The sequence below is a fragment of the Chlorocebus sabaeus genome, chromosome 8 (genome assembly GCF_047675955.1).
Source record: "Chlorocebus sabaeus isolate Y175 chromosome 8, mChlSab1.0.hap1, whole genome shotgun sequence".
Lineage (NCBI taxonomy): Eukaryota > Metazoa > Chordata > Mammalia > Primates > Cercopithecidae > Chlorocebus > Chlorocebus sabaeus.
Genome location: NC_132911.1, coordinates 58,082,775 through 58,110,592, shown reverse-complemented (window position 1 = coordinate 58,110,592; position 27,818 = coordinate 58,082,775). Strand labels below are relative to the sequence as shown.

The window sequence follows — 27,818 nt, the reverse complement described above, 5'->3', positions numbered from 1 at the left end:
GAAGCCAGGCGCGCGTGGAGGGCGTCCTCGAAGCCCTCTGTGTCATCGCCTCCCCTCGGCGCGCGGGGGCAGAGCGAGACTCGAGTGTGCTGGACTGCGTGCTCGGACCTTGTGAATGAAGGGAGCGGGAGGGAGGAGCGGGGTTGGGCGGCTGGCGCGGAGCGGGTGCTCGGTCCCCAGAGCCTCGAGTCTGTGGACTGCCCGCCTACAGAGGGCAGCCCCCTACCTTCTCCGCGGCCCGGGGCGCCTCTCTGAGCTCTGTTCCCGCCCCTCCCCGGCGCAGCCTCGGCCTCCGGTCTTCCCGCCCTGGAAAGCGGCCCTCGCCCCCTCCCAGCTAGCCAGAGCGCGGAGGCCCCACTCGGCAAACGAGCGGGGGATAAGGGGAGGAACTAACCCCTGACTCCGGATCCCGCTGAGACCCTCGGCAGTCGCCCTCCGCGTCCCCTTCTCCAGGGACTCCCGAGTCCGGGGAGAGGAGTAGACCAGGGGGCAGCGGGAGGGGGAACCGAGCCGCCCAGCTCTCCAGACTCGCAACACCGCGTGTCCCCGTAGCCCGCAGCGTCCCCTCGAGAGTGGGACCCGGTGGGGCCGCGGGGGTAGTTCCCTGGAGCCCGGAGGGCTAAGCTGAAGCTGGAAACTGACCTGACACAAAAATAACATCACGTCATTTCCTCCCTTGCCTGCCGAGAGGGCAGGGGAGTGGGAGAGCGAGCGCGGGGAGCCGGCGGAGGCGCGTCCGGGGGAGGCTCGGAGTAGGGGGAGGAGATCGACACGCCAGGAGTTTGAAAGGCAGTTTGAAAGGGAAGAGCGAGGGCTCCCTCCCGTTTTCTTGGACCCTGGAAAGGAAATGGCCCAGGAAAAAGTAGCTTGGAGTGTCTTCCCGCGAGGAGGGGCGGTGTCCCGGGAGCCTCCAGTGTCCCGTCCTATGACTTGCCCAGCCTTGTCCCGGCCTAACCGACCTTGCCGCCTTTCCCCGCTGCTGGCCCGGGCGGAGCGGGTCAGTCGGGGTTAGGAAGAATCGGGAGAGGCTGGTGTCCTGGGGAGGCTGGGTGTGGGGCGTAATGGAGACCACGATACTCACCGGCATGGGCGAGCTCTGCCCAGCGGTGGCGTCTTCTTCCCTGGGCTTGCCGACCGGACGGGGGGGCCTCAGCAGACGACCCCCCGAGGGTCGGCCGGGCAGTGCCAGCGCCGCCCCGAGCAGGAGCGAGAGGCGGCCTGGCAGCTCCTCGTGCCCCCGCGAGAGCCGGGCGGCCGGCAGGGCGGGAAGCAGCGGGGAGAAGTTCGGGCGCCTCCGGGGAGCTTCGGGAGGGGGTCGCCGGAGAAGGTGAGAGAAGAACCTTGTGAGGCTGGAAAGCGGGCTATAAAGGAGGCCGAGCAGCTTCGGGGCGGCAGGCGAGTCTGGGAGCTGTGCAGGCGGGAAGGGCTGGGGCAGGGAGAGAGAAACAAAACCAGCATACGGTTAATGTGGTGTCCGGCCGCTTAGACGGGGCTCTTTACTACAGAGTTTTGAGGCGTTACTTTGGGGGTGCAAGAGAAGGTCGGTGAAAGCAAAAGGAAAGGCCTACAGTTAGATTCTTTCCCCTCCCACTCCTGTTTTTCCTAACTCCGTGCTACTTGAAGTGTGGTCCGTGGGCCAGCAGCTTCGCCAACACCTAGGAGCTTGTTAGAAATACTCTTGAGCCCCACCCAGGCTACTGCATCGGAATCTGCATAGTAACATTCCCAGGGGACTCTTAGGTGCGCTGAATGTGACATGCGCTATGCAGAAGGGTCTGTGTTCACATCTCCTGGTTCTTCAGAATTTGGATGAAAATCTTAGTTCACTTTTGTAACTGTTGCTCTTCCCCTCCCTTCTCTGGTCTTCCCTTGTTCCCCCTGCCCTTTCGCATCTCCCTAAGTGCCCAGGGTTCTGCCTGCCAGAGGCACAGAGTTCGCCTTGGCTACTAGATTCTATTGGGATTGTTGCCTACGGAAGGTCCAGATACTGGCTGAAGGTGGCTGAAGGGCCCCAGACCCTTCACAGGCTGGTTGGAGAAAGGGACTGGCCATTGCGGCTGTGGTTATGTTACGTGGAGCAGGGAACACCGGGATTCCATGTTAGGGCTGCTACTACAAGTGAACCCTCTACGGACCCCCTTTCCAAACTCCGTGTGTCCTTCTTATTCTTGGGAACACCGGCCTTTCCACCTTCCACTTGTTGCTTAGGCGACCTAAGCGATGAGGTTTTTTTTCCCCCCCCTTGGAAAGTGGAGGGAAGCATTAGTTTAGAAGTCAGAAACCCACGGTTCTACACTCAACCTTGCCACGAACTTAATGGCTAATACTGGGAAAGGCTCTTTATTTTCTGAGTTCATTTATAAAGGGATTGAACTCAGTGGCTTTTTAAGGTCACCTGCCTCGTTCAGGCTCTCATCTTTGAGACGTTCTTAGTTTCTTGGTGCACTGACGTTTAGTGTAGTTACAAATCGGAATGTAGCTCGGCCAATCCAAACACCCCCTCATGCCAAACAAAAAACAATTTAATCTGTCTGTGAAAAACAAGAGCGGTGGTTGCCAAAAAAAATGAAGGTGGAGGCGGGAAGCAGCGAATAAAGTGCCGGGGTGGTGAGGCGCGGGAGGCGAGCTCGGGTGCTCTGGGTTGGGCGTGGGTCCCAGGGGCGCGGCGGCCGCTCTCCAGGGTCCTGAAGGCGGGAGCGGTCGCGGGCGGCCTCGTGGGCCTGGCGCGGTTCCCTCACTCCGCAGTCACCAGGCCCGGCCTGTTTTCTTTCGGCGGTGGAAGTCTTGTGGGAAGCGATTGTCAGGAGAGAGGGAAGGAAACCTAGCAACCCATTCTCATTCATGAGGCCTTTTCTGGGAAAGCCGCGAGTGCGGTGGCTGATTTGTCTTTCTGTCGTTTGTTTGCTCCCGGGTGAGTTGAACTCGGTTTGCATTTCCGAGTAAGTTCACACTGTTTCACTTCCCCTCATTACCTTTTCCTGGAGAATGGGGTCGTTCTCCTAGTATTTTCATTCTCCCCGTTCAGCTGCTCCCCTCCCCCGCTCTCTGGCAAGGTGCTTTTATTTTAGGGGCTGGAGCTGGGAGCCGAGGAGGCTTCTGGAGAAGCGCCAACAGCTTCCTGGAGGGGGTAAAGTGGGCGACTTGGAAATCGGTCTTGGCGCCCTGGGAATGAGCTGCTGAGCGTTCGTCTCGCCCGGGAGGAGGACAGGGGACGCGACCCTCCGGGCTGGGGCTTGGGGTGTGGAGGCTCAGCTGCCGCCAAGCGTGCTCGGCCTCCGCCCGGCAGCTGGTCCTGGGAGGCACCTGCGGGGGACTGCGGGGCAGCGGCCGCGTCTGCGCCCCGCTCCGGAGCTAGGGCCCTCGGCTAGGGCGGGAACTTCGGCGGCCAAGGGCGCCCGGGCCGGCGGGACCCTACGCTAAGAAGTCGAGAGAGGACCAGCCGAGTTCCTGGAGACCTAAAGCCTGATGAGCCCACCCACGACCTTCCCGACCCTACGCAAGGGCTTGAACAAAGCCGAAAATGCTGAAAGGGAGCGCCCAGCACTCTTCTGCGACGCACGCCCAACTTCGAGGAGCCGGAGCGAGCTCCAAAGGCCTTTTGTGGGTTCCAGAATTTGGCGTCTCCAGCTCCTGTTTTCAAATGGTTTTGTGAGAACGAGCGAACTCGTAACCTCGTTTCTCTCCTCACCCCAGTCCTTCTTCCCGAGTCACTTGCACGCCCCTGCCCCTTCCTTGGGCACGCTTCATTAGGCATTTTGCTTCGGTCCTGTGCTTTGAGACAGAGACTCTTGTGAGGGAAGTGGTGGAAATGGTCAGACAGAATAAAAGTCCCAAACCTGATCCAAGAAAAACAAGACTCAGCTCCTTTGCTCCTCTGGAGACAGTCACCGCTTGCCGGCCCCACACTGGCCTCCGGATCAGCCGCCTGCTCGCCTGCTTCTCTGAAGCCACCGCGAGTCTGGCTCGTGGAACCCAGCGGCTTCTCCAGTTAGGGGAGGGGCTGAGGGTGAATCAAGCAAGTTGGAAGGAATCCTTCCGCACTTCTGGCAAGGACGGAGCCGAAGAGTATCAATGTAGCCAAAAAATTCGATCTGAGAAAAGACCTTCAGCTGCCCGAAGGGCTGCACTTCAGAGAGCCTTGTCCTCCTTTTAGGCCAGATTCTATTTGACAGTCTAAGGCTTTCAATAATATTAGCCACAGATTGGATTATCAGGACCGTATTCCTGGAAGCACTGGCCCTTAGGGATCCAGATTATTTGGGGAATACTTTATTCTGATTGAACCACCACATCCCTAAACAATCATGTTGACTACTGAACAGCAACCAGAGTGCCTTTATGCAAACGAAAATCGCCACAGCCTAAATCCATATGAACAATGTCTTGCCCACTTCAAATGGAAGGTTTTCTTTCATGCTTAAACAGCAGCATTTCATAAAGGAAACATCCATAGCAGAATAAAGGACTCCTGTACCAAAACTTTCTGAGAGCCTTTAGAATTAAAGTCACGGTTCTAACAGAATTTGAAGTTAGTTTTATGAAATGACCTATTTTCTCCTGGACTTTATTTTTAAGTTCCACTTTGTTGTAGTTTAGTCATATTATACATTTTAACTTTCTGTTATTTGGAAATGTAATTCTTCCACTTGGATCGAAGAATCTAGCTGACAGTGAAAACTATAAAGGCAAATCTTCCCCTGCACTGACCATAAATTATGCAGATTGAAAGGTGGCAATATAAATAACAGATCCTGGCTACTAGAGTCACAGGTTAATATTAATTTGAGGTGAACCCAACTCTTCATAATATGTTTCCATTATTAAGGTTCCTTCAGAATCTCAATGTTCCTCGTGAACATACAACTCTTAATAAGAATATTTCTGCAGCTCATAATCAGTTCTGACTTGTTCCATTCTTTTAATAACTTTTAAAATGTATTTATGCCTAGGGCTTATGTGGAGATGTCATAAAGAGATGTGTAATGGAGGCAATGATAACGAGGGAGGAGGGGCTGGAAAGGGAAGTGGAGTGGGCCAGACATGAGAGCTACTTAGATGACTTGTATGTCTAGGGAAGGGAAACACTCAAAGGCTCTGTCTGCCCTGCTCCTGCAGATAACTGGGTCCTCTGTTCTCGCCACAGGCATTACTAGCCAAGTAAGGGACTTAGGGTAGGAGATGGTGTTTTTTGTTTTGTTTTGTTTTGTTTTTGGTTTTTTTTTCCAGAGTCTTATTCTGCCACCCAGGCTGGAGTACAGTGGTGTGATCTCAGCTCACTGCAACCTCCACCTCCTGGGTTCAAGCGATTCTCCTGCCTCAGCCTCCTTAGTAGCTGGGATTACAGGCATGCGCCACCTTGCCCAGCTAATTTTTGTATTTTTAGTAGATATGGGGTTTCACCGTGTTGGTCAGGCTGATCTCGAACTTCTGATCTCATGTGATCCTCCCACCTTGGCCTCCCAAAGTGGTGGGATTATAGGCATGAGCCACCATGCCCCGCCGGATATGGTGCTTTGAAACTTATATAAAAACTGAACCCTTGTTATTCTTCTCCAAACTTTCTCCTCTTGCAGTCTTCACCAGCTTAGTAAATGGCAATTTAACTATTTTTGTTCAGGTGAAAAACATTGGAGTATCCCAGACTCTCTTTTTAAAATTCTGTGGCCAAATCCAACTACTTCATATTCACAGCTGTTACCCTGTGTTATACGTTGACTTGCACCTCCCAAAATTTACGTATTAAAATCCTAGTCCCTAGTACCTTGGAATACGACCTCACTTGGAAATAGCATTGCAGCAGATGTAATTAGTAAGATGAAGGCCACCCTATTCCAGCATGACTGGTGTCCTTATACAAAAGGGAAGTTTGGACACAGATATACACACAGAGAGAATGCCATGTAAGGCAGAAATTGGGTTGATGCATCCACAGCCCAAGAAATGCCAGAGGTTGACTGCAAACCACCAGAGGCTAAGAAGAGGCATGGAGTATATTCTGCCTCAAAAGGAATTTGGCCTCAATATTGCAACATGGAAACCCTGACTGAGTTTCGAACCTTCCTATCCTATCCTGTGGACTTCAGAATGAAGACTGCAACATCAGCTCTTACTTGAATTTCCAGCCTGCTGGCCTGCCCTACAGATTTCAGACTTAACATCCCCCACAATTACATGAGCCAATTCCTTAAAGTATATCTCTCCCCATGTAACACACAGATGCGCGCGCACACGCACACACACACACACCCTCTTATTGCTTCTGATTCTCTGGGGAACCTTGACTAATGCACACCCCTCGCTGATCTTTCTCCTTTCCTTTACCATATTTCCTGTCATAGTCTCATTTCAACACTGAAGCCAAAGTTATCCTTCAAAACAGTTATCCTTGAAAATGTCACTCTACAGCTGTAGACTTTCTTTCTTTTTTCTGAGACAGAGTCTTGCTTTGTTGGATCCCAGGGCTCACTGCAGCCTCTGCTGCCTGGATTCAAGCAATTCTTATGCTTCAGCCTCCCTAGTAGCTGGGATTACAGGAGTGTGCCATGATGACCAACTAATTTTTTTGTAGTTTTAGTAAAGACAGGGTTTCATCATGTTGGCCAGGCTGGTCTTGAACTCCTGGTCTCAAGCGATCCACCCTCCTCAGCCTCCTAAAGGGCTGGGATTACAGGTGTGAGCCACCACACCCATCCCAGCTCCAGACTTTCTATTGACTTCTGATTTCAGAGTAAAATCCAAAATCCTTACTCTAGCTCTCAAAGAACTACACGAATGATTCCACTTTGCCTCTGAGATCTCTTCCTCCTCTACAGTTCCTCTCTGCTATACAGTTTTTTTTTCTATAGCCCTTGTCACCATCTGACATAGTATATAATCACTTGTTTATTTGTAAGAATTAAGCAATAATTTTGTCTCTTTCGCTTATTGCTATCTCCATAGAATCTAGAAAAGTGCTTGGATGGATAAAGTATTCAATTAATATTTGTTGGACAGGTGAATTAAAAACAAACTCAAATATCATTCAGCCATAAAGAGGAGTGGAATTCTGATACACTCTATGACGTAGATGAACCTTAAAAACATGATGTTAAGTAAAAGATGACAGACGCAAAAGGACAAATATTATATGACTCCATTTATATGAGGAGCCAAGAATAGGCAAATTCATAGAGACAGAAAGTAGAATAGAGGTTACTAAAGGCTGAGAAGAGAGGAGAATGGGGAGTGATTGTTTGGTGGATATAGAATTTCTGTTTGAGACGTGTATCAGGCCATTGTTGCATTGCTATAAAGAAATACCTGAGGCCGGGCGCGGTGGCTCAACCCTGTAATCCCAGCACTTTGGGAGGCCGAGTTGGGCGGATCAGGAGGTCAGGAGATCGAGATCATCCTGGCTAACACGGTGAAACCCCGTCTCTACTAACAAATACAAAAAAAAAAAAAAAAAAAAAAAAAAACAAAACTAGCTGGGCGTGGTGGCAGGCGCCTGTAGTCCCAGCTACTCGGGAGGCTGAGGCAGGAGAATGGCGAAAACCCAGGAGGCAGAGCTTACAGTGAGCTGAGATCTGGCCACTGCACTCTAGCCTGGGCGACAGAGCCAGACTCCGTCTCAAAAAAAAAAAAAAAAAAAAAAAAGAAAGAAATACCTGAGACTGGGTCATTTATCAAGAAAAACAATTTAATTGGTTCATGGTTCTGCAGGCAGTACAGGAAGCATGGCACTGGCATCTGTCCAGGTTTTGGGGAGGCCTAAGGGAGGTTTTTCTCATGGTGGATGGTGAAGTGGGAGCAGGCCTGTCACATGGCAAGAGGGGGAGCAAGAAATAGAGTAGAGGAGGGAGGTACCACATATTTTTAAACAACCAGATCGCCTGATAACTCACTCACTATCATGAGGACAGCATCCAGCCATGAGGGATTTGCCCTCATGACTCAATTGCCTCCCACCAGATCATGCCTCCAACACTGGGGATTACAATTCCACGTGAAATTTAGAGGAGACAACATCTGAACTACATCAGGAAGATAAAAGAGTTCTGGAAATAGATAGTGCCATTGAATTGTATGCCTAAAATGGTGAAATTTATGTTATTTATATTTTACTAAACTAAAAAAACCCTCAAGATGTGAGCTGAGAGGAGCCCAAGAAGTCCATCCAGGGAGGAAGGACGGCTCAGTTAATTACTCTTTATTCTGTCATTGAGTTTGCAGCTATCTCTTGGGGTTCTCTCACTTGATTTCTGCTGCCACCACTCAAAGTGCTTGTAAGAGAGATATTGCCTAGTCTCATTCTGCTCCTAGCGTTTGATGGAACATAGATTGTGACATGGGGGAGTAGAGAGAGAACAGCAGAAACAAAAACCAGACCAGGAAGGGTCTTGTAAGCCACTCACTTACTCATTCTTTCAACAAACATTTATTGTGTGTCTCCTATGTAGGAGGCACTGTCCTAGATGCTTGGGATTCCGTGAATGAGAAAGAACATGACCTGCTATCATGGTGTGGTGAATGGGATGGTAGTAAGGGTCCGTATTGTCTGAATAGGGCAACCAAATCATGGTAAGGACTTTGGATTTTATTTTAAAAGCAATGGGAAATCACTGAGAGGTTTTTCAGCAAGAGAGACATCTAGTTTATATCTTCAAAGACTCCTTTGGCTGCTTTGTATTGGAGTGAATTGGGAAGGGGGCAAGGGTAGGAATAAGAAAGATGATGATGACTTGGACAGGTCATGTAAATAAAAACATAAATAAATGGACAGGTTTGGCAGAAGTTTTAAAGATCGAATTAACAGGACTTCAGATGGATTGTAAGTGCAGGCTGAGAAAAAAAAAGAATCAAAGATAATTCCTAGTGTGTTTTCTTACTTGAGCAGTTGAATGGTTTACCGAACAGAGAGGACTAGGGAGGAAAATCAAGAATCCTGCTAAAGACAGATTTTTGAGATGGCTATGAGTCATTCAAATGGAGATGTCAGGCAGTTTGATGTAAAAGAGGCTTGGGCTTAGGGTAGGGAGGTCTGAGTGGGAGTCTAGGAGATGTGAATTTGGAAGCATTAGCATACAAAGGTATTTAAACCTACTGGAACTGGATAGGATCCCTAGAGAACAGGAAACTGAGAGACAGAATCCGAGAGAGAAGACTGAATCAATTTAAAGAGTCTGAACCATATCTAGGTGGAGAAGAGTATCCCCTGACAACATTTAGTCAGGAAGTCAACACAATCATGTGTGTGTTTGTGAAAGATCTCTCTGTTCTCTAGTGTTACTTAGAAGCAGGCATCACTGGAAAGCAGACCAGGGACAAGCTGTTGCAATAATATATATATATATATATGTATATATACATATACATATATATACACACACATACACATATACACACACACACACACACACACATATATATATTTTTTAGATGAACTGTCACTCTGTCACGCAAGCTGGAGTGCAGAGGCACGATCTCAACTCACTGCAACCTCCGCCTCTCAGGGTCAAGCGATTATCCTGCCTCGGCTTCCTAAGTAGCTGGGATTACAGGCACCCGCCACCACGCCCAGCTAATTTTTGTGTTTTTAGTAGAGACAGGGTTTCACCATGTTGGCCAGGCTGGTCTCAAACTCCTGATCTCAGGTGATCCACCCACCTCGGCCTCCCAAAGTGCTGGGATTACAGGTGTGACCCACCACACTTGGCCTGCAATAATGTTTTGAGAAATGCTTGTGACTTGATCCAGGAAAGTTTTAAATGGGTTGGAACTAAGTGAACAGATCAAGAGATAATTCAGAGTAATGTGGTCAAAATTTGAGGATTGATTGGAGGTTCAAAATGAGAACAAGAGCAAGGTCAAGAATTATACCTCCAAGTTTCTAGGTCGAAAGGGAACCATGTGCTGAGATAGAAAACTCAGGAAAAGAAAAGTCTGGGGAAAGGGGAAGACATATTGCTAATTTTTTTTTTTTTTTTTTGAGATGGAGTCTCACTCTGTCACCCAGGCTGGAGTGCAGTGGTGCGATCTCGGCTCACTGCAACCTCTGCCACCCAGCTTCAGGCAATTCTCCTGTCTCAGCCTCCTGAGTAGCCGGGATTACAGGCTCCTGCCGCCACGCCTGGCTAATTTTTGTAGTTTTAGTAGAGACACATTTTCTCCATCTTGGCCAGGCTGGTCTTGAACTCCTGAGCTCGTGAACCACCCACGTCGGCCTCCTGAAGTGCTTGCTGGGATTACAGGCATGAGCCACCGTGCCTGGCCCATATTGCTAATTTTGAAGTGCTGCTAGACATTTATATCGCAATGCTCAGCAGATATTTGTAGCTTCTGTGTGGACCTCAGGAGACACAGCTGAGTGGAATCATCAGTCCCTAGGCTGTCTCAAGGCCACTGACACAGTCAAGCTTAGCCAGGGAGAATGAGTCAAGTGAAATGAGAAAAAGGCCAAGGAGGAAAGCCTAGAAAATTCCTCGTATTTCAGAGTCAACAAAGGAAGGGGAAATTTCAAATGAGGCTGATGAAGTGCAGCTCAAGAAGTTGAAGAAAAATAAGATAAAAGGGACACCATCTATAATGTTCCTAATACTGTTCCAAAGATGCATCATTTATTCCATACAATAACAATGCATGCAGGCATTAGTCTCATATGCATTTTACAGAAGACTGTAAAAACCTCAGAAACTCATAAAGGTGAAAAATCTTGCCCAACGAATCATATCTAGAAAATAGCAGAGCAGGTTTGAAGGAATATAAACAAACCCCAGTCTAGCTGGTGTCTAACTCTTTGTTCCTTGTAAAGGGAATGAGGGGGGCGTGTGTGTGTGTGTGTGTGTGTGTACACACATATATCTGTGTATACATAGACTATCTCTGTAAGGATGTATAGAGCATAGGAGCTGAAAAAAGTGAAGAGTTGTTGCCTTGGGTGAGAGAATGGTGGTTGGAAAGGGCGGGATGGAGACTGACTATATATTTTATTCTTCATATTGTTGTAATAAAGAGTCTGTGATACAGAATCAATTTTTTAAATGTCTGGCCATTGGCAGCTTCTAGTCACCATCACTCCTACCCCTCCGTCTGCCCGATATCTGGGCAAGCTGACACAAAAGTGCCGGTGCGCCCTCCTTGGGCAGCACCTGCAGGAAGTTCAAACCACGCAAGTCCTGGTCCTTGCAAAGGAGAACCCTCCACTCAGTCCCACTGTGAACCCCAAACCATGCTCCTTTCTCTGCCAGTTTTGGGCCTGCTTGGGGTCCTGCCCTGTTCTGCCCAGAGAGCCTCAATATGTGATCAATAAGCCTTTCCACGTTATCTTGGTGTGTGTAGCCTACTGGTCCTGACAACTGTAAGGCTGTGCTATTTTAATTTTGTGTTGTTTTGGTTTTTTGTTTGTTTGTTTGTGTTGAGACTGAGTCTCTCTTGCGCTGTCACCTAGGCTGGAGTGCAGTGGTGCAATCTTGGCTCGCTGCAACCTCCAACTTCCAGGTTCAAGCAATTCTCCTGCCTCAGCCTCCTGAGTAGTTGGGACTACAGGCAACTGCCAGCATGCCTGGCTAATTTTTGTATTTTTCATAGAGACGGGGTTTCACCATGTTGGCCAGTCTGGTCTCGAACTCCTGACCTCAAGTGATCTGCTCACCTCAGCCTACCAAAGTGCTGGGATTACAGACAGAAGCTACCGCACCCAGCCCGTTTTAATTTTGAATGTTCTAATAAATAAATGTGAATTAACTAAACAACGTTTTAAATAACAGGAATACAAAGAGTCCATGTGTCAAAGTCCTAAGATTCCAAGATCTAACTGTGCTTTCTCCCCACTTTTTATATTTGCTAACTAACTAAAAAGAAAAACAAATATGAAATAAACTAAAGCTCCTGTTTCTTTTCCTGTAGCATTCTATATCCCCAAAGAGCAGGACAGGAGTTATTACATTTGATATCAGAAAATTGAAAAGAAACATTTAAAACTCATTTTTGAAGCTTTAGAATGTTTTTCCGGGATCCTCAGCTCCATAAAAATTACATTTGTTGCAAGGCGTGGTGGCTCATGCCTGTAACCCCAGCACTTTGGGAGGCTGAGGCAGGCAGATCACCTGAGGTCAGGAGTTCAAGACCAGTCTGGCCAACATGGTGAAACCCTGTCTCTACTAAAAATACTAAAAATACAGAAATTAGCCAGGCGTGGTGGTGTGTACCTGTAATCCCAGCTACTTGGGAGACTGAGGCAGGAGAATCGCTTGAACCTGGGAGGCGGGGGTTGCGGTGAGTTGAGATTACCCCACTACACTTCAACCTGGGTAACAGAGGGAGGCTCCATCTCAAAAAAAAAATGCATTTGTTCAAACTACAGTATTTTCTTATCATGGAGGTTTATAATTTTAAAAATTCAGTATGTATATCTATATCTAATATAGACATACATATGTATATTTTTACCAAAGAAGTTATTCCTAGAGAATAGTAGAACCCTATAAAAACACATGTTCTGTATACTTATCTTTATTATAAAAATGTTGACTTTTTTTTTACCCTGAGGTATAAACATTTATAAAATGTTCCTATAAATGTTATTTCAATAACTACTCCCTCCTGCTCCCAGCTATTCAATGAGTAAACTGCAGACCAGTGAGGATGATTTCTGTTAGTGCGAGTAAGGAGTAGAACTGGCTCCCCAGTCCCGCCTCCTGGCTGTCACGCTCCTTGACACCATATCCAAGAGACAGTCATTGTTAACTGATGCTGATGACTGTGATCTATGAGAGTGATATTGTTGGTTCATATTCTCCCAATGCCTATTTATGATAATTTCTAGGAGTAATTAAGTACTTTTGACCACATTCATCGTCTTAGACCAAAATTTAAATTTGCCATCCTCTCACACTCAGCAAATAATAGGAATTCAATGACTAATTACTAATTCCATATTTCCAAGCCTACACAGGAGGTTGAATTACTGACTTGAATTGTGTAGGTACTAGCTCAGTTAGTCACATGGCTGCTAATTCTTCACTTTACTTAGTAAATTGATTAGTTCTCTGAATAATACAAAAATAGTAAAAAGAATGACACAGCTTTGGCAAGGCACGGTGGCTCGTGCCTGTAATCCCAGCACTTTGGGAGGCTGAGGTGGACAGATTATTTGAGCACAGGAGTTCAAGACCAGCCTGGGCAACATGGCAAAACCCCGGCTCTACAAAAAATACAAAAAAATTAGACAGATGTGGTGGTGTGTGCCTGTAGTCCCAGCTTATCCTGGAGACTGAGATAGGAGGATCACCTGAGCCCAGGAAGTTTAGGCTGCAGTGAGCTGGGATCACACCACTGCACTGGTGATCTGAGACCCTGTCTTGGGGAAAAGAAAAAAAAGAAAGAAGAATGCTACTTCCATAATGGTTGGATTTACCTAAAATTTGGAAACAGTATTTTAGATGCCAACAGGGCATTAGAAATGACAGACCCCCTGACATTTTACATAGTAAAGAATACACACCAAAGTGAAGACATTAGCAGGATCTGCCTCAGGTAATGCCAGACACCTTTGGTAAATTAAATCCGTGGAGTCCAGAATATTGTTAGTCTGTAAAACAAGTCAACAAGGTCCATACTGTAATATTTCATCCTAAGGTTTTTTGAAGATGGATGTTAGTAACCATGAGAAATGAAAAACCTTTTCATCCAAATCCCAAGAGCTGGTGGAAGCAAATGCAGGCATGAAAAATGTAGCATGTGAAATGTAGGGGATGCTGTTGCTCAGAATAATTTTTTTTTTTTTAAACTTCTCTTTTTTGAGTGGCATAAGAGATAAATTTCACACTGCCACCATTTGAATTGTCACAATTTCCCAGGCTCTGCTACTCTCCTGAGGTACTGGTGAAATAAAGGGAGACAGCTGGCTAAAGCACAGAGCAGTGGAGGAAGTGTCAGGAGAGGAAGACCTGACCACAAGTTTCCCTTGTGACTTTGGATCATCTCTGTACTCACCTGGGCCTCAGTTTCCTTGTTTGTGCCATGGTGCTTAGTGAAGGTGGTCTCTAGGGCTTCTTGCCAAGCCTACATCTGGGTTCAGCATGCGGCCCATTCTCTGATACATAATCAGTCTCCGATGCCCTCTCTTAGGACACTCACACATCCAAACCCCAAACCTTCCACCTTACAGAGGAAGCAGAACATAATCCCCAGCGAGAGTTCCAGAGCCAACCTGCCTCCCCAAGCACGTACTTCTCAACGTCTCCTCGGTTATTTCCCAGCTCTCTTAATTAAATTGCAGTGGCCTCCTAAACAGCTCCAGCCTTTGCACCTACACAGCACCTGTGTCCACCCCACTCCATTCCCCACCTTACAGATGAGGGATCTTTCTAAAACATAAATGTGAGGCTGGGCTCGGTGGCTCAAGCCTGTAATCCCAGAACTTTGGGAGGCCAAGGCAGGCAGATCACCTAAGGTCAGAAGTTCAAGACCAGTCTGGCCAACATGGTGAAACCCCCGCCTCTACTAAAAACACAAAAATTAGCCAGGCATGTGACGGCGGGTGCCTGTAATCCCAGCTACTCGGGAGGCTGAGGCAGGAGAATCGCTTGAACCCGAGAGGCAGAGGTTGCAGTGAGCTGAGATTGCGCCACTGCACTCTAGCCTGGGTGACAGAGGAAGACTCAAAAGAAAAAAAAAAAAAAAAAAAAAAGGTAAGTGTGTCCTGTTCTTTCCTTCCTTTTAGCCTCACAGGGGCTCCTCATTTCTCTGCAGGATGAAGTTCAAGTGACTTTACATGGCATAGAAGACGTTCTGCGATTTGTTGATGTGTACTCTGTCTACCCATCTTTCTGTCACCTATTCCTTGGTACTCAAAGCACCTTCACATTCATGTTCCTTCCGTTCCTAAAATTTCCTTGTTCATTCTCATTCCTGGGACTTTGTGTCAACTGCTTCTTCTGCCTGAATCACTCCCCTCTCCAGTTTCCCCTTCTTCTCTCCCAGGGCAATCTCCTCTCCTATTTAGCCTTCAAGTCTTAGCTTAGATGCCATTTCCCTCAGGAAGCTCTGTCACGTTGGGGTTGCCTGTGTGCTCTGTATTGTGATAGTCTGTTTTCCCATCAAGCTCTGAATTCTGTGAGCTTCAAGACTTTGCAATATTCACACCTCTGTCTCAAAACCCTGTGCAGTCGACCAGGTACAATGGCTCATGCCTGTAATCCAGTATTTTGGAATGTTGAGGCGGGTAGATCACTTGAGGCCAGGAGTTCAAGACCAGCCTGGCCAAAATAGTGAAGCCCCGTCTCCACTAAAAATGGATAAAATGAGCTGGGCACGGTGGTACACACCTGTAATCTCAGCTACTCGGGAGGCTGAGGCATGAAAATAGCTCGAGCCCAGGAGGCAGAGGTCACGGTGAGCCGACATCACGCCACTATGTCAGCCTGGGCGACAGGGCAAACTCTGTCTTAAAAACAAACAGACAAAACAAAAAACCCTCACAAAAAAACCTAAGCAGTACTGGGATATAATATGTACTGAATGAATATCTGCTAAACGAATGAACTTCGAAATGACATGATCTGGAGTTGATAATTGTTGAAGCTGGGTAATGGGCACATAAGATTTTATTATGCTGTTATGTCTAACACCTTTATAATAAACATATTTTTTGATAGATGTGGTTTTACATTTGCAAACAATGCATCTCATCTCTTCCTCGATACAGAGGCGAGAAACTGGGGTAGAGACCGTAGCAATTGCATGAGTAGACCCTGAAGGTATGAGGTGTGTTAAAATGGATGTTCAGAGAAGGCCTGACACAAGAGGGCCACCCCATTTGTCCCCACGGACCTGGGCCGGATCTCTCAATTTCACACTGATGGAGCCTGAAAATCAACAAACAAGATGGCAAGAACAGGGAAGACATTGTTCTCTCCAAAGTGGACAATTTGTGACAGGCTCAGGAAGGCTGCCTGGGCTTTATAGCTTTTCCAGTGGTTCCTAATAAACCGGGCTTTGTGCGAGCCTCGTTCAGGCCATGTGGGGCCCTGTCGTTCTAAGGCTTTCTCCCTCCTCTGGCCCGGCTGCTGGGAGAACTTGTTAGCGGGCATTGATTTCTTTGAGTTGGACGCGACTGAATTAGACTGTTTTGCTTGGCATTTTAAAAGGGATGTTTTTCTTGGGGAAGTTGGAGTTTGGCACTGCCTTGAAATGAAACGTTTTGGGGGCCATTCAGGATTCTTAACTGTCATTAATTTCTTTTGGGGCATATGAAACATTTGTCTGAAGAAAGATTTTAACAATTTCAGTTTGAAGGCATCAAGAAATACCATATGCACCCAGACCTTAATCAGATGAAATCTTGTTTCATCCACACAGTGGAAAAAAATTAGGGAAATAATGCATTTCTATATCTACTGATCAACCGACCAGTCAATATTAACTGGGCTCTTACTTTGTGCCCAGTAGGTGCAAGGTCCCTCTGCAGATGGAGATAACTAGATTAACAACTGTTGTGGGAGAAACTGGCTACAAATCCAGCCCATAGGGTTCCAAGGGGTTCCCAGGAGGCAGCACAGGGCTATGGAGAGCCGGACCTACTGATGCAGGCTTCAAATAAAAAAACCTCAAAGTATCTTAGTTTTTTTTTTTTTTTTTGAAATGGAGTCTTGCTCTGTTGCCAGGCTGGAGTGCAATGGTGCAATCTCAGCTCGTTGCAACCTCGGACTCCTGGGTTCAAGTGATTCTCCTGCCTCAGCCTCCTGAGTAGCTGGGATTACAGGCACCTGCCATCATGCCCATCTATTTTTTTTTGGATTTTTGTAGAGATGGGGTTTCACCATGTTATCCAGGCTGGTCTTGAACTCCTGACCGACCTCAAGTGATCCACTTGCCTTGGTCTCCTAAAGTGTTGCTGGGATTACAGGCATGAGTCACCATGCTCAGCCGTATCTGAGTTTTTTTAAAAAGCCTATGTCTTTATAGTTTACCAGCATTGTTACATGTCTTGTCTCATTTGATTTTTTTCAAAGCAACCCATTCAAATTGTATGTGAGAATTATTATTGTCTTGATTTTATACAAGATAAAACATCATGCCTGTAATCCCAGCACTTTGGGAGGCTGAGGACGGCAGATCATGAGGTCAGGAGATTGAGATCATCCTGGCTAACATGGTGAAACCCCGTCTCTACTAAAAATACAAAAAAAAAATATAGCCGGGTGTGGTGGCAGGCGCCTGTAGTCCCAGGTACTTGGGAGGCTGAGGCAGGAGAATCACTTGAACCTGGGAAGCAGAGGTTGCAGTGAGCCGAGATGGTGCCATTGTACTCCAGCTTGGGTGACAAAGTGAGACTCTGCCTCAAAAAAAAAAAAAAAAAAAAAAAAAGATAAAATGAAGACTCAGAGAATGAAATCCAACTTAGACCTGAATTCAAAAACGAATTTTTGGCATTTCAAAGATATTTCCCTTTATGTCATCATCCTGCGTGGTGGCAGTTTGTACCTGTGCCAGCCAAAACGGTGATATCACTGAGCTTTTCACTTGGTAAAAAAGGACATCTTCAAGTACTCAGACTTCAGTTAGTTACAACTGAGCCTCAAGTCATGCTGGTTCGAAGTGCTGCAATGCTTGGATTTCCACCAGATGTCACCATTCACCATTGTTCTACTCCCTGCCTTTAAAAAGCATTAGCAAAGAAGAGCCCATTTGCTCTTGGGCCCCTGAGAATGCTTATTGCATCTGGGAGTGAGGTGGAGGGCTGTATTCCAAGAAGCGAGCAATGAGCTCTGAATCTTGACTCAGGGAGAAGGAATTTGAAAATGTCATGGCCGGACATGGTGCCTCACACCTGTAATCCCAACACTTTGGGAGGCTGAGGCGGGCGGATCACCTGAGGTCAGGAGTTTGAGACCAGTCTGACCAACATGGAGAAACCCCGTCTCTACTAAAAATACAAAATTAGCCAGGCATGGTGGCACATGCCTGTAGTTCCAGCTACTCGGGGGACTGAGGCAGGAGAATCGCTTGAACCGGGAGGCAGAGGTTGCAGTAAGCCGAGATCGCGCCATTGTACTCCAGCCTGAGCTACAAGAGCAAAACTCCATCTCAGAAAAAAAAAAAAAAAAAGAAAAGAAAAGAAAAGAAAATGTCATGAGCTCTCTGGTTCCCGATTTCCTAAAACCCAAAGGCATTCATTTCCCCCTCCCCTTGTGATTTAATGTATCTAAAAACGCAGCCCATTTCCAATGGATAAACCAAGCAGAATTATAACCTGGCTTTTGGCCAAAACTGCTTAGAAAAGGAGGAGATTTTCTTTTTTTTTTAGAGATAGGGTCTCACTCTGTCACTCAGGCTGGAGTGTAGTGGCATGATCATAGCTCACTGCAGTCTCTAACTCCTGGGCTCAGCAATCCTCATGCCTCAGCCTCCTGAGTAGCCGGGACTTAGGGGCATGTGCCACTCACCCAGCTAATTTTTAAATTTTCTTGTGGAGACAGGATCTCCTTTGTTGTCCAGGCTGGCCCCAAACTACTGGTCTTCTAAACTGCTGGCATTACAGGGATGAGCCGCCATGCCTCGCCCTCCAGCTAATTTTTTATAAAGGAGGAGGTTTTGAAGTGAAGATAGAACCGAGGAACGCTGCACCTTCTCTGTGATCAGAAGTAGAAGCCAGCGGGATTTGCATCACACTGGAGTGTGGCTTCTGAGGAGGGGCTGGACGTAGCCCTGTACCCCAAGTTTCCCGCCTGCTCAGATTTTATATGGTCCAAATTACACTACTCAGATTCATTCTTGTGGATCTAATATGAATGTTCCCTGTAGATTTCATGAGCAGGAGTGATATATGAATTCATTTACATCTAAGTGCATATGAATTTGAACTTTGATTTCTTTGATGAAAGGGAGAAACTAGGCTGGAATGAGAGAATGAGGTTTCTAGGGTATGTCTGTGGATGTTGCGGAAGAGTCTAAGGTGAGGGGTGGGTGAGAGAGAGGGGAGGCGAACTTCTCTTAACTTCTAGTTTGTTCCAGGCTAACAACCAGGGGCCTGCGGGACCCTCTTTTGCCTCCTATTCCTCACATCCTCCTCACCTTCACTCTGTTTATCTTCAGGGTAGCAAAGAATCCATGCGGGGCAATGTGGGGCAATGGTTGGCCCCCTCAAAGCTTGGACTCCCCATGGGCCAACAAATGATGGGAGATGTGTGGCTTCTCCAAAACTGCAGCTCTGGGAAAGGGGAAGCTTACAGATCTTAATGATGCTAATAAGTTGTTAAAAATAATCAGGTGCAGGTATTTTTAAGACAAGGCAAAAACAGAAAAAAGGAAGCAATAGTACCTGGATTTTATTTGCTGATCATAAGCTTGCTTTTTAATCCAGCAAACTCATTCTTCAACAAAACTCTCTGTAAAATTAACTGCATGTCCTCTTGGGATGATGTTGGTGGTAATAATACTTTCTCTTCAAATGAAAACTTCAAAAATATGTCCTTCAGAACACATTTGGGCAAATGGTCACAGATGAAAGCTTTAAATACAACTTGCAGAAGCAGAGAGAGCAGATTTATGATAGAATTCAGAAATGCAGTGTGACATTGGTGATATCAACTGCTTTGATCATTTCTTTCAAGTAATGTTTTATTCATTTCATTTGGTCATATTTTGTTCTACTATTTTTATGCAACTTCACACAGTCTACATATTTTGTTGATAACTTACAGGTAAAAATACTCATGTATCAGTGTGGGTGGTTATCTGATGACCCACACTGGGTCAACTGGTTTGACTCACGAGAGGACAGAGGGTCACACAAGAACTTCACGGCCTATGTCCCCTAGGGGCTGAGGGTCTGCTGACTCTAGACTTTAGTTTTGTGGGGCTCATCCACAGATACTTTTCAGAATGTCTGGTGGTGGGAATAGGAGATAAACAGAGAAGACGTGTAGAATTTTCTCTGAGGCATGATTACAAGGCTTGTGGGTGATAGATATAAATATGCCAGGCCTCAAATATCTAAATCAGGGCTGTCTACTTCAGGTGCCATCCTTGATTTGGGAACCCCATAAGCTGGTTTAAAGTTGTAATCAACCAAAATATGTGCTGGACGACGCCTTACGATTGTCTTACAACCTACAGAACAGCTAGTACTGATGGATTTTTTTTTTTTTTTTTTTTTTTTTTTTTGAGACAGGGTCTCACGCTGTTGCCCAGGCTAGAGTGCAGTGGTGCAATTTTGGCTGACTGCAGCCTCTGCCTCCTGGGTTCAGGCAATTCTCCTGCCTCAGCCTCCTGAATAGCTGGGATTACAGGCATGTGCCACCACACCTGGCTAATTTTTGTATTTTTTAGTAGAGATAGGGTTTCACCATATTGGCCAGGCTGGTCTCAAACTCCTGACCTCAAGTGATCTGCCTGTCTCGGCCTCCCAGAGTGCTGCAATTACAGGTGTGACCCACTGCACCCAGCAGGGCTGATGAATCTTGAGACAGAGATCACATGTATACTGGGCCGGATCCTCTCTCCTAGGAATTTGGAATGAGAACATGGAGCCACAGCTCTTAGAGGCGGTTTGCTGGTGTTAAACTGTCTTTCTAGCATCTTCCACATATTCCTGGGCTGAGGTTCCTGGGCTGTTAGCCTCCTGCTTCCTTGCCATTACCTTTTGTCTTCTAGTCACATGCAATTTGAACAGACAGTTACAAAGATGTGAGACAATGTCTTCCATATTTTAGTTCATTTCCAGCCTTATGTTGAATAAAAGTTCTTAGAGTGATCTATCACTTGAATATAAATCCTTACAATTTTTAGTGTTGAGAATTCGAAATCATATAAGCCAAATGTAGTCTTATGGGAAAACATATTTGGTTACATAGCTGATGTCAAATCAAATTACTTTCATAGCCTGTGATTTGGGTTTCTTTCTTGAATATTTGAATATATTCCAATTGTCACTATATAGTTTAAACTATTATCCTTTCAACATATCTGCTTCATCTTAAAATTTCATTTTTCAGTCATTTTAAATGCAGGAGCTGTAAAACCATTCTATAGAAGTTTCTAAAATAAACTCTTAAATGACACAAGCTTGATTTGGATCACCTTTTCTCATAGAATGGAATTAAATGGTTTCTAGAGAACCTAGAAAAACAGTTTTACTCCCTGATATGGTTTGGTTGTGTCCCCACCCAAATCTCATCTTGAATTGTAGCTCCCACAATCCCCATGTGCTGTGGGAGGGACCCATTGGGAGGTAATTGAATAGTGGGGTTGGGTTTTTCCCGTGCTGTTCTCATGATAGTGAATAAGTCACACGAGATCTGATGGTTTTATAAAGGGCAGTTCCCCTGCACATGCTTTCTTGCCTGCCACCATGTAAGACATACCTTTGTTCCTCTTTTGCCTTCCACTATGATTGTGAGGCCTCCTTAGCCGTGTGGAACTGTGAGTCCATTAAACCTCTTTTTCTTTATATATCAACCAGTCTCGGGTATTTCTTCACAGCAGTATGAAAAAGGACTAATACACTCCCTGAGGTTCCCAGTATAGTTTATCCACATCTTTATCTTGCAAGAGGGTAAAACTTTAATGTAAATTTTCTAAAGCATTTGCAGTGATTCTGTGGCTTTGTGAAGACTGGCGTGATTTCAGCAGGGAAGCCAACATGATTTTATGAGACCTTTTGAACAATGGAAATGATACTAGATATATTTTTCCCTAACCATTAAAACCATTTAAAATCTGAGAGTTGTAAAATCAATGAAAAGACAAACAGACCAGTATACTAAAGCTAGCCAGGATTTTTGTGGTATGCTTCTTTGATTTTCATATGGGATTTTTTTTCCATTTAAAAAAATTCCCCTGAAAGGTCAAGATGATGTGCACAATTACTGAATGTTTGCTAGGTAGCATACACAACAGCTCCCACTGTGGTGTATAAATAGAAGATGAAAAGTTTGTTATTTAAATTTAAAGGCACATCGTAAGCTCTAGTCTTTGGGATTCTTAAAAATAAATGTATTATGTTAATTTTCAAAATACAAAAAAACTGAGTGACTATCTTCATGAACCCTCATATCCATCACCCAGTTTCAATAATTAACAACATATTGCCAGTTCTGTATTATATCTTACACTCCTACTTCCCTCCTGCCCTGGATTATTTTAAGGCAAATCAAAGATCACATGTCTCTTTTGAAAACACTTTCAGTACTTCCCACTTCCTCTGCCTCACCCCCAGCAGTTTTGTTTTGTTTTTTTTTAAAAACATAACCCCGGTTCCATTGCTGGATATTTTTCAGACAGTCAAGGAGGCATTGGACATGGCCTACAGGTTAAAAAACATGGGGCCACATTAACTGTCGCAAATAATCTTTTGAGCTTGCCCCAGCTGATCATGGGAGACCCTTCTCCACCTTCCTTGCTTGGGGGCGTCTCAGTTGTTTCTAAAACCTCCAGGGTGAATCAGTTATCACGCGCCATCTCCCTTTTCACTCTTCCCTGCCTCTCTTTATTCAGCAATGCCACCTCTGGCTCTTTGTGATATTACATTGACTTTTTTCAAGCCAATGTATATCTGAAAAGCACAAATACACATTATGCTTTCTTTCAGGTATGTGTATATGTAAGTTTTTAAAAGGATGTGTATGTATATATATTTAATTATATGTATATACACGTCCATTTCTGATATAAAGACTGCTTTGCTTTTTATTTATAGTCACTTGAGTTTTCTATTTATGACCTCTCCTGCTACCAGAGGGCCTTACCACAGTGAGATACTAGTCTGTTTCATTGATAGAATGGTTTTCCAGTTATCCTGTTCAGAGTCTCAATCAGAATTGTAAGTGGAGTACGTAGGTGTTTAGATTAGAACCCAGTGGATGGTGTGGTGACGGCTGCCAGTGTAATCCCAAATGCTGGGACTACAGGTGTGAGCCACCACATCTGGCCACCATTTACTTTTAAATTGATCACCATTTCATTTATTACTTTGAAAGGCATTAGCTGGTATCTTAGGTGCTTAATTAATGTAAGGGATTGTCCAGGTTAGCTATATAAGAAAAGTCTCTGGGATGATAAGTAACTTTTATGACAAGCTGAAACACTATTTTATTTTTATTTTGTTTATTTTTATTTTTAATTCACACATAATAATTGCATGTATTTATGGTACAATGTGATGTTTTAATATTTGTATACATGGTAGAAACCTTAAATAAAGCTAACATAACCATCACCTCATCTATTTTTTTGTAATGAAACAGTTAAAAATTTACTTTTTCGCAACTTTGAAATATGAAATATACACGATTACAAGCTGAGTATTCCTTACACAAAATGTTTGGGACCAGAGGTGTTTTGGATTTCAGATTTTTTTCAGCTTTTGGAATATTTGCATTATATTTACTGGTTCAGCATCCCAAATCTAAAAATCCAAATCTGAAATGCTCCAATGAGCATTCCTTTTGAATGTCATATCTGCACTTAAGTTTCAGATTTTGGAGCATTTTGCATTTTGGACTTTCAGGTTAGGGATGCTCAAGCTGTATTAACTACGGTCACCATACTGTAGAATAGATCACTCAAATTTATTTCTCTAATCTCGCTGATACTTTGCGGCTTTTGACCAATATCTTCCCTTTCTCCCCACCCCTCTTTGTTTTGTTCTTAATGTCACATGGATTGTCCTGTGAGCTTAGAGGCTGAATAATTGAAGACATTTTTTCACTTTCCCAAAGATCATACCCAAGGTCTTCGTTATGGTCTCCATCAAAGGAAGATCATGTAAGTACTGCTCACTGAGAACCCAAGACCTGAGCCCCAGGCCTGTGGAGCCGCATCCCCTGGGCCTCACTTGGGAAGACCCTGCAGCAGATGCCAGAGGGCCACTGAACGTATGCATGCTAGCCACAACAGACAGAAGCATGACTGACTTCCAAATGAGACTTTTCCTCAATAGATTTGTGAACATCTCAAGTGTTAAACTAATTACTATGGAATTATTTTCGGAGGGCCTTCAAGAAAATAAGAAACAACTTTATTCTTCTCAGTGAACTTACTCTTTCACAAAAGGAGGCAGGACAGAATAATTCTGTCTTCTGAATACACTAATGGTAAGGTATTTGGCCAACAGGCATAATTGCTCTCTTACTAAGCTGTTTTTCTTTCCTTCTTTCCTCTATCATTTTCATTACACAAGGCTCCATTGTCTTTGTAGCTGCCCTTTGGTGCCTTGAGATTTATTTTCTCCTTTCTGTGTATAAGGTCTTAAAATAAGTGCTTTGATCAGCTGCTCAAGGGATCACAAGTCTGGAACAGCAGAGCACTTAGAAGCCCACACTTTCAGAAGGGCATTGACTTTGGAATGGGCTGAAAAATAACCTTGTGGAAACAGCTCTCTTGTCTAAGCTCTGACCATGTTTATTTTTGAGAAACAATGCACACACATAAACATATATATTGACAGAGTTGACTTCTCACTAGAACAGCTGTAACGCTTTCTCTTCCTCATGTTGATTGTCTAGAAAAACTGCTGGCCTAGAGTTCACCCGCCCTCCCGCTTGCATTCCTGCCCTGAAAGGAAACAAAAATCCTGATGGAAGAAAAAAAAAATCTGATCAGCTGGGCACGGTGGCTCACGCCTGTAATCTCAGCACTTTGGGAGGCCAAGGCAGATGGATCACATGAGGTCAGGAGTTTGTGACCAGCCCAGTCAACATGGTGAAACCCTGTCTGTACTAAAAATACAAAAAAAAGTAGCTGGGGGTGATGGCGGGTGTCTTTAGTCTCAGCTAGTTGGGAGGCTGAGGCAGGAGAATCACTTGTACCTGGGAAGCGGAGGTTGCAATCAGCTGAGATCACGTCACTACACTCCAGCCTGGGTGATGGAGCAAGACTGAGTCTCAAAAAAAGAAAAAAAGAAAAATAAAATAAATAAAAAATAATCCGATGAACACAAGTGTGTGAGTGTATATGCAGGTGTATGGGATTTTGTAGTAAATCAGTGGTCTGTGTTGGAGTATTTTGGGCAGAAACCATACAGAAAGTACTATTAAGAAGACTGGCTTCAAGCCAAGGAAACTACAGTCCACTTTTTAAATCCCTGTCAGAAGCTATCAAATACTTATTGAAATCAGCGTCAGAAAATCCAGGTTCAAATCACCTCTCAGCTGACTTCACATATGCAACCAATAGTATATCCAAACTTGTTTTCTCATCTCTAAAACAGGTCAGACCACATCAATGCTATTAACCCAAGGAGCCAAATGGAAAGAACAACTGGAATAACCATAATAAATGTAGGCGATTTGTGTGTCATATTGTCAGTTTAACCTGCCTTTAGAGGTTTGCTTTTTAAGATTGCTTATTTTGAAATAATGCTAAAGTCATAGGAAATCATGTACACAGAATGTACAGAGTGGTCCCGTGTACTGATCACCCACTTTCCCTCAATGGAGACTGCATAACTAAAGAACAACATCAAAACTAGGAAATGAAAAGGGTACCATTCACAGAGCTTATTCAGATTTCACTCATTTCTGTGTGTGCACGTGTATAGTTTCATGCAACTTTTGCACATTACACATGTGCCACTGCAGTCAAGACACAGAACTGGTTCATCACCACCAGGCTCCCTTTCAAGTATGACCCATTTGTAGCTATACCCACCACCCTACCTAATCCCTAATCTTTGGCAACCACGAATCTGTTCTCTATGTCTATAATTTTATTTCAAGAGTGGCTTATATAGGCTGGGCATGGTGACTCACATCTGTAGCCCCAGCACTTTGGGAGGCTGAGGTGGGCGGATCACTTGAGGTCAGGAGTTCAAGACCAGCCTGGCCAACATGGTGAAACCCTGTCTCTACTAAAAATACAAAAATTAGCTGGGTGTGGCGGCACATGCCTGTAGTCCTAGCTGCTCTGGAGGCAGGGGTGAGAGAATCGCTTGAACCCAGGAGGCAGAGGTTATAGTGAGCCGAGATCACCCCACTGCACTACAGCCTGGGCGACAGAGCAAGATTCCATCTCAAAGAAAAAAAAAGAGTGGCTTATATAGAATCATACACATATATGTAGTGTGTGACTTTTTGGAATTGGCTTTTTCTTCCCCGCTCAGCATCAGTCCCTGAAGTCTACCTAAGTGTGTTGTGTATCAGTAGTTCATTCCTTTTAGTGGCTCCATGGGATTCCACGGTATGGATGTACCACGGTTTGTTTAATCATTCATCCCTTGAAGGGCTTTGGGGTTGTTTCTGGTTTTTGACTATTACAAATAAAGCAGCTGTGGACGTTGGCATACAGGGTTGGTGTAAATGTAGGTTTTAATTTCTCTGGGATAAATGCCTAATAGTGAAATTGCTAGACCATATGGTAGTTGTATCTTCAATTTCATGAGAAACTGCCAAATTGTTTTCCAGATTGCTTGTACTATTTTACATTCCTATCAGCAATGCATGAATGATTCAGTTTCTCTGTATCCTTTCCAGCAGTTGGTGTTGTCATAATTTTAGTCATTTTAGCCATTCTAGCCATTTTTATAGCCACTATTTTTTCTCCATTTTACCCATTCTGCTGGGTGTGTAGTGCTATTTCACTGTGACTTTAATTTGCATCTCCCTAATGGCTAACAATGTTGACTGTCTTTTCATATATTTATTTGCCATCTGCATATTCTCTTCAGTAAAATGCCTGTTCATGTCTTTTGCCCATATTGTTGTTGGACTGTTTGTCTTTTACTCTTGAGTTTTGAGAATTCTTTATTCTCGGTTCAAGGTGTTTGGCAGACATGGGGGTGAAAGTATTTTCCTGCCGTCTGTATGCTGTCTTTTATCCTCTCAATAGAGTCTTTGACAGGGCAAAAGTTTTTTAGATTCTAATGAAGTCTTCTTTATTGATTATTTTTCTTGCATGGATCATGATTTTTTGGTGTCTGTGTACTCTTCACCTAGCCCTAGCTCATAAAGATTTTCTCTCATTTTTTTCCTAAAAGTTCTATAGTTTTACATGTAGTTGTACATTTAAGCCCATGATCTATTTGGGGGTAATTTTTGCAGGAACTGTAAAGCTTAGGTTGAGGATTTTTGGAGAATTTCTGACTGACCCCTTGATGTCTAGATACATTTTAGCCCACGTTCCCTCTTTCTGCCTCTATATGTATGTTCTTAGACATTATTTCACGTCTACCTTAGATTTCACTGCTTTCACTCTAACACTGGGCTTCTTCAATCGTCTTACCCCAGAGTGATCATATTCCTCCCCTAATATCTTACTGATTGAAAAAATGTACAATAATTATGTAGGTACCTTATATTATTGACATGAGTCATGCCGATAATATGCTATATGTTTGTCTTTCTCAATATACAGTAAGTCTCTAGAAGGGAGAGAGTATATCTTGCTCTTTCTCTTTATTCCCTATGGCTCCTAGCCCAAGGTTTTGCAGTTAGTAAGGATTCAATGATATCAACAGATTCAAAATGAGTTGAGTGTTTCCATCCTTACATTTGCTAGAAGAGGCACGTCTCCTCTTTCTGTATTCAGATGCAATATAAAAAGATCTTTTTCAAAAGGCAAAACCTGAATGAAGGAGCCAGTAGCATCCCAACTGGATTGCTTCCTTCTACCCTCACCTGTTGCTGTACAGACTGGAACCTGTTAACAGATTAGTGAGGTTAGGATAGAAGTTAGGCTGCCCAACACCAGCGTGTGTGGTTGATTCCAGGATGCCATCGAAGGTGTAACAGTGATTTTAAAATATTTTTGCATTTTATTTGTCTTTGATTCCACTTACAGCATACCTTCTCAAGACAGAACTTTGAAATTATATATATGTGTGTGCGTGTATATACATACAT

At 44.7% G+C, this 27,818-nt stretch overlaps 1 protein-coding gene across 4 annotated transcripts in view; it reads right to left on the bottom strand.

The window, feature by feature from the left end:
* RGS20 (regulator of G protein signaling 20) overlaps positions 1 to 27,818 on the bottom strand; it is a 107,598-nt gene that overhangs the window by 78,420 nt on the left and 1,360 nt on the right. Inside the window, exon 2 of one of the 4 annotated variants that reach the window (XM_008000643.3) lies at positions 1,082 to 1,426. In XM_008000643.3, the coding sequence (XP_007998834.3) occupies positions 1,082 to 1,426 (345 nt within the window). Of the gene's footprint in view, positions 1 to 394; positions 835 to 1,081; positions 1,427 to 27,818 lie in introns of those variants that run through there. The other 3 variants (XM_008000641.3, XM_008000638.3, XM_038000503.2) reach the window with 3 other exon arrangements.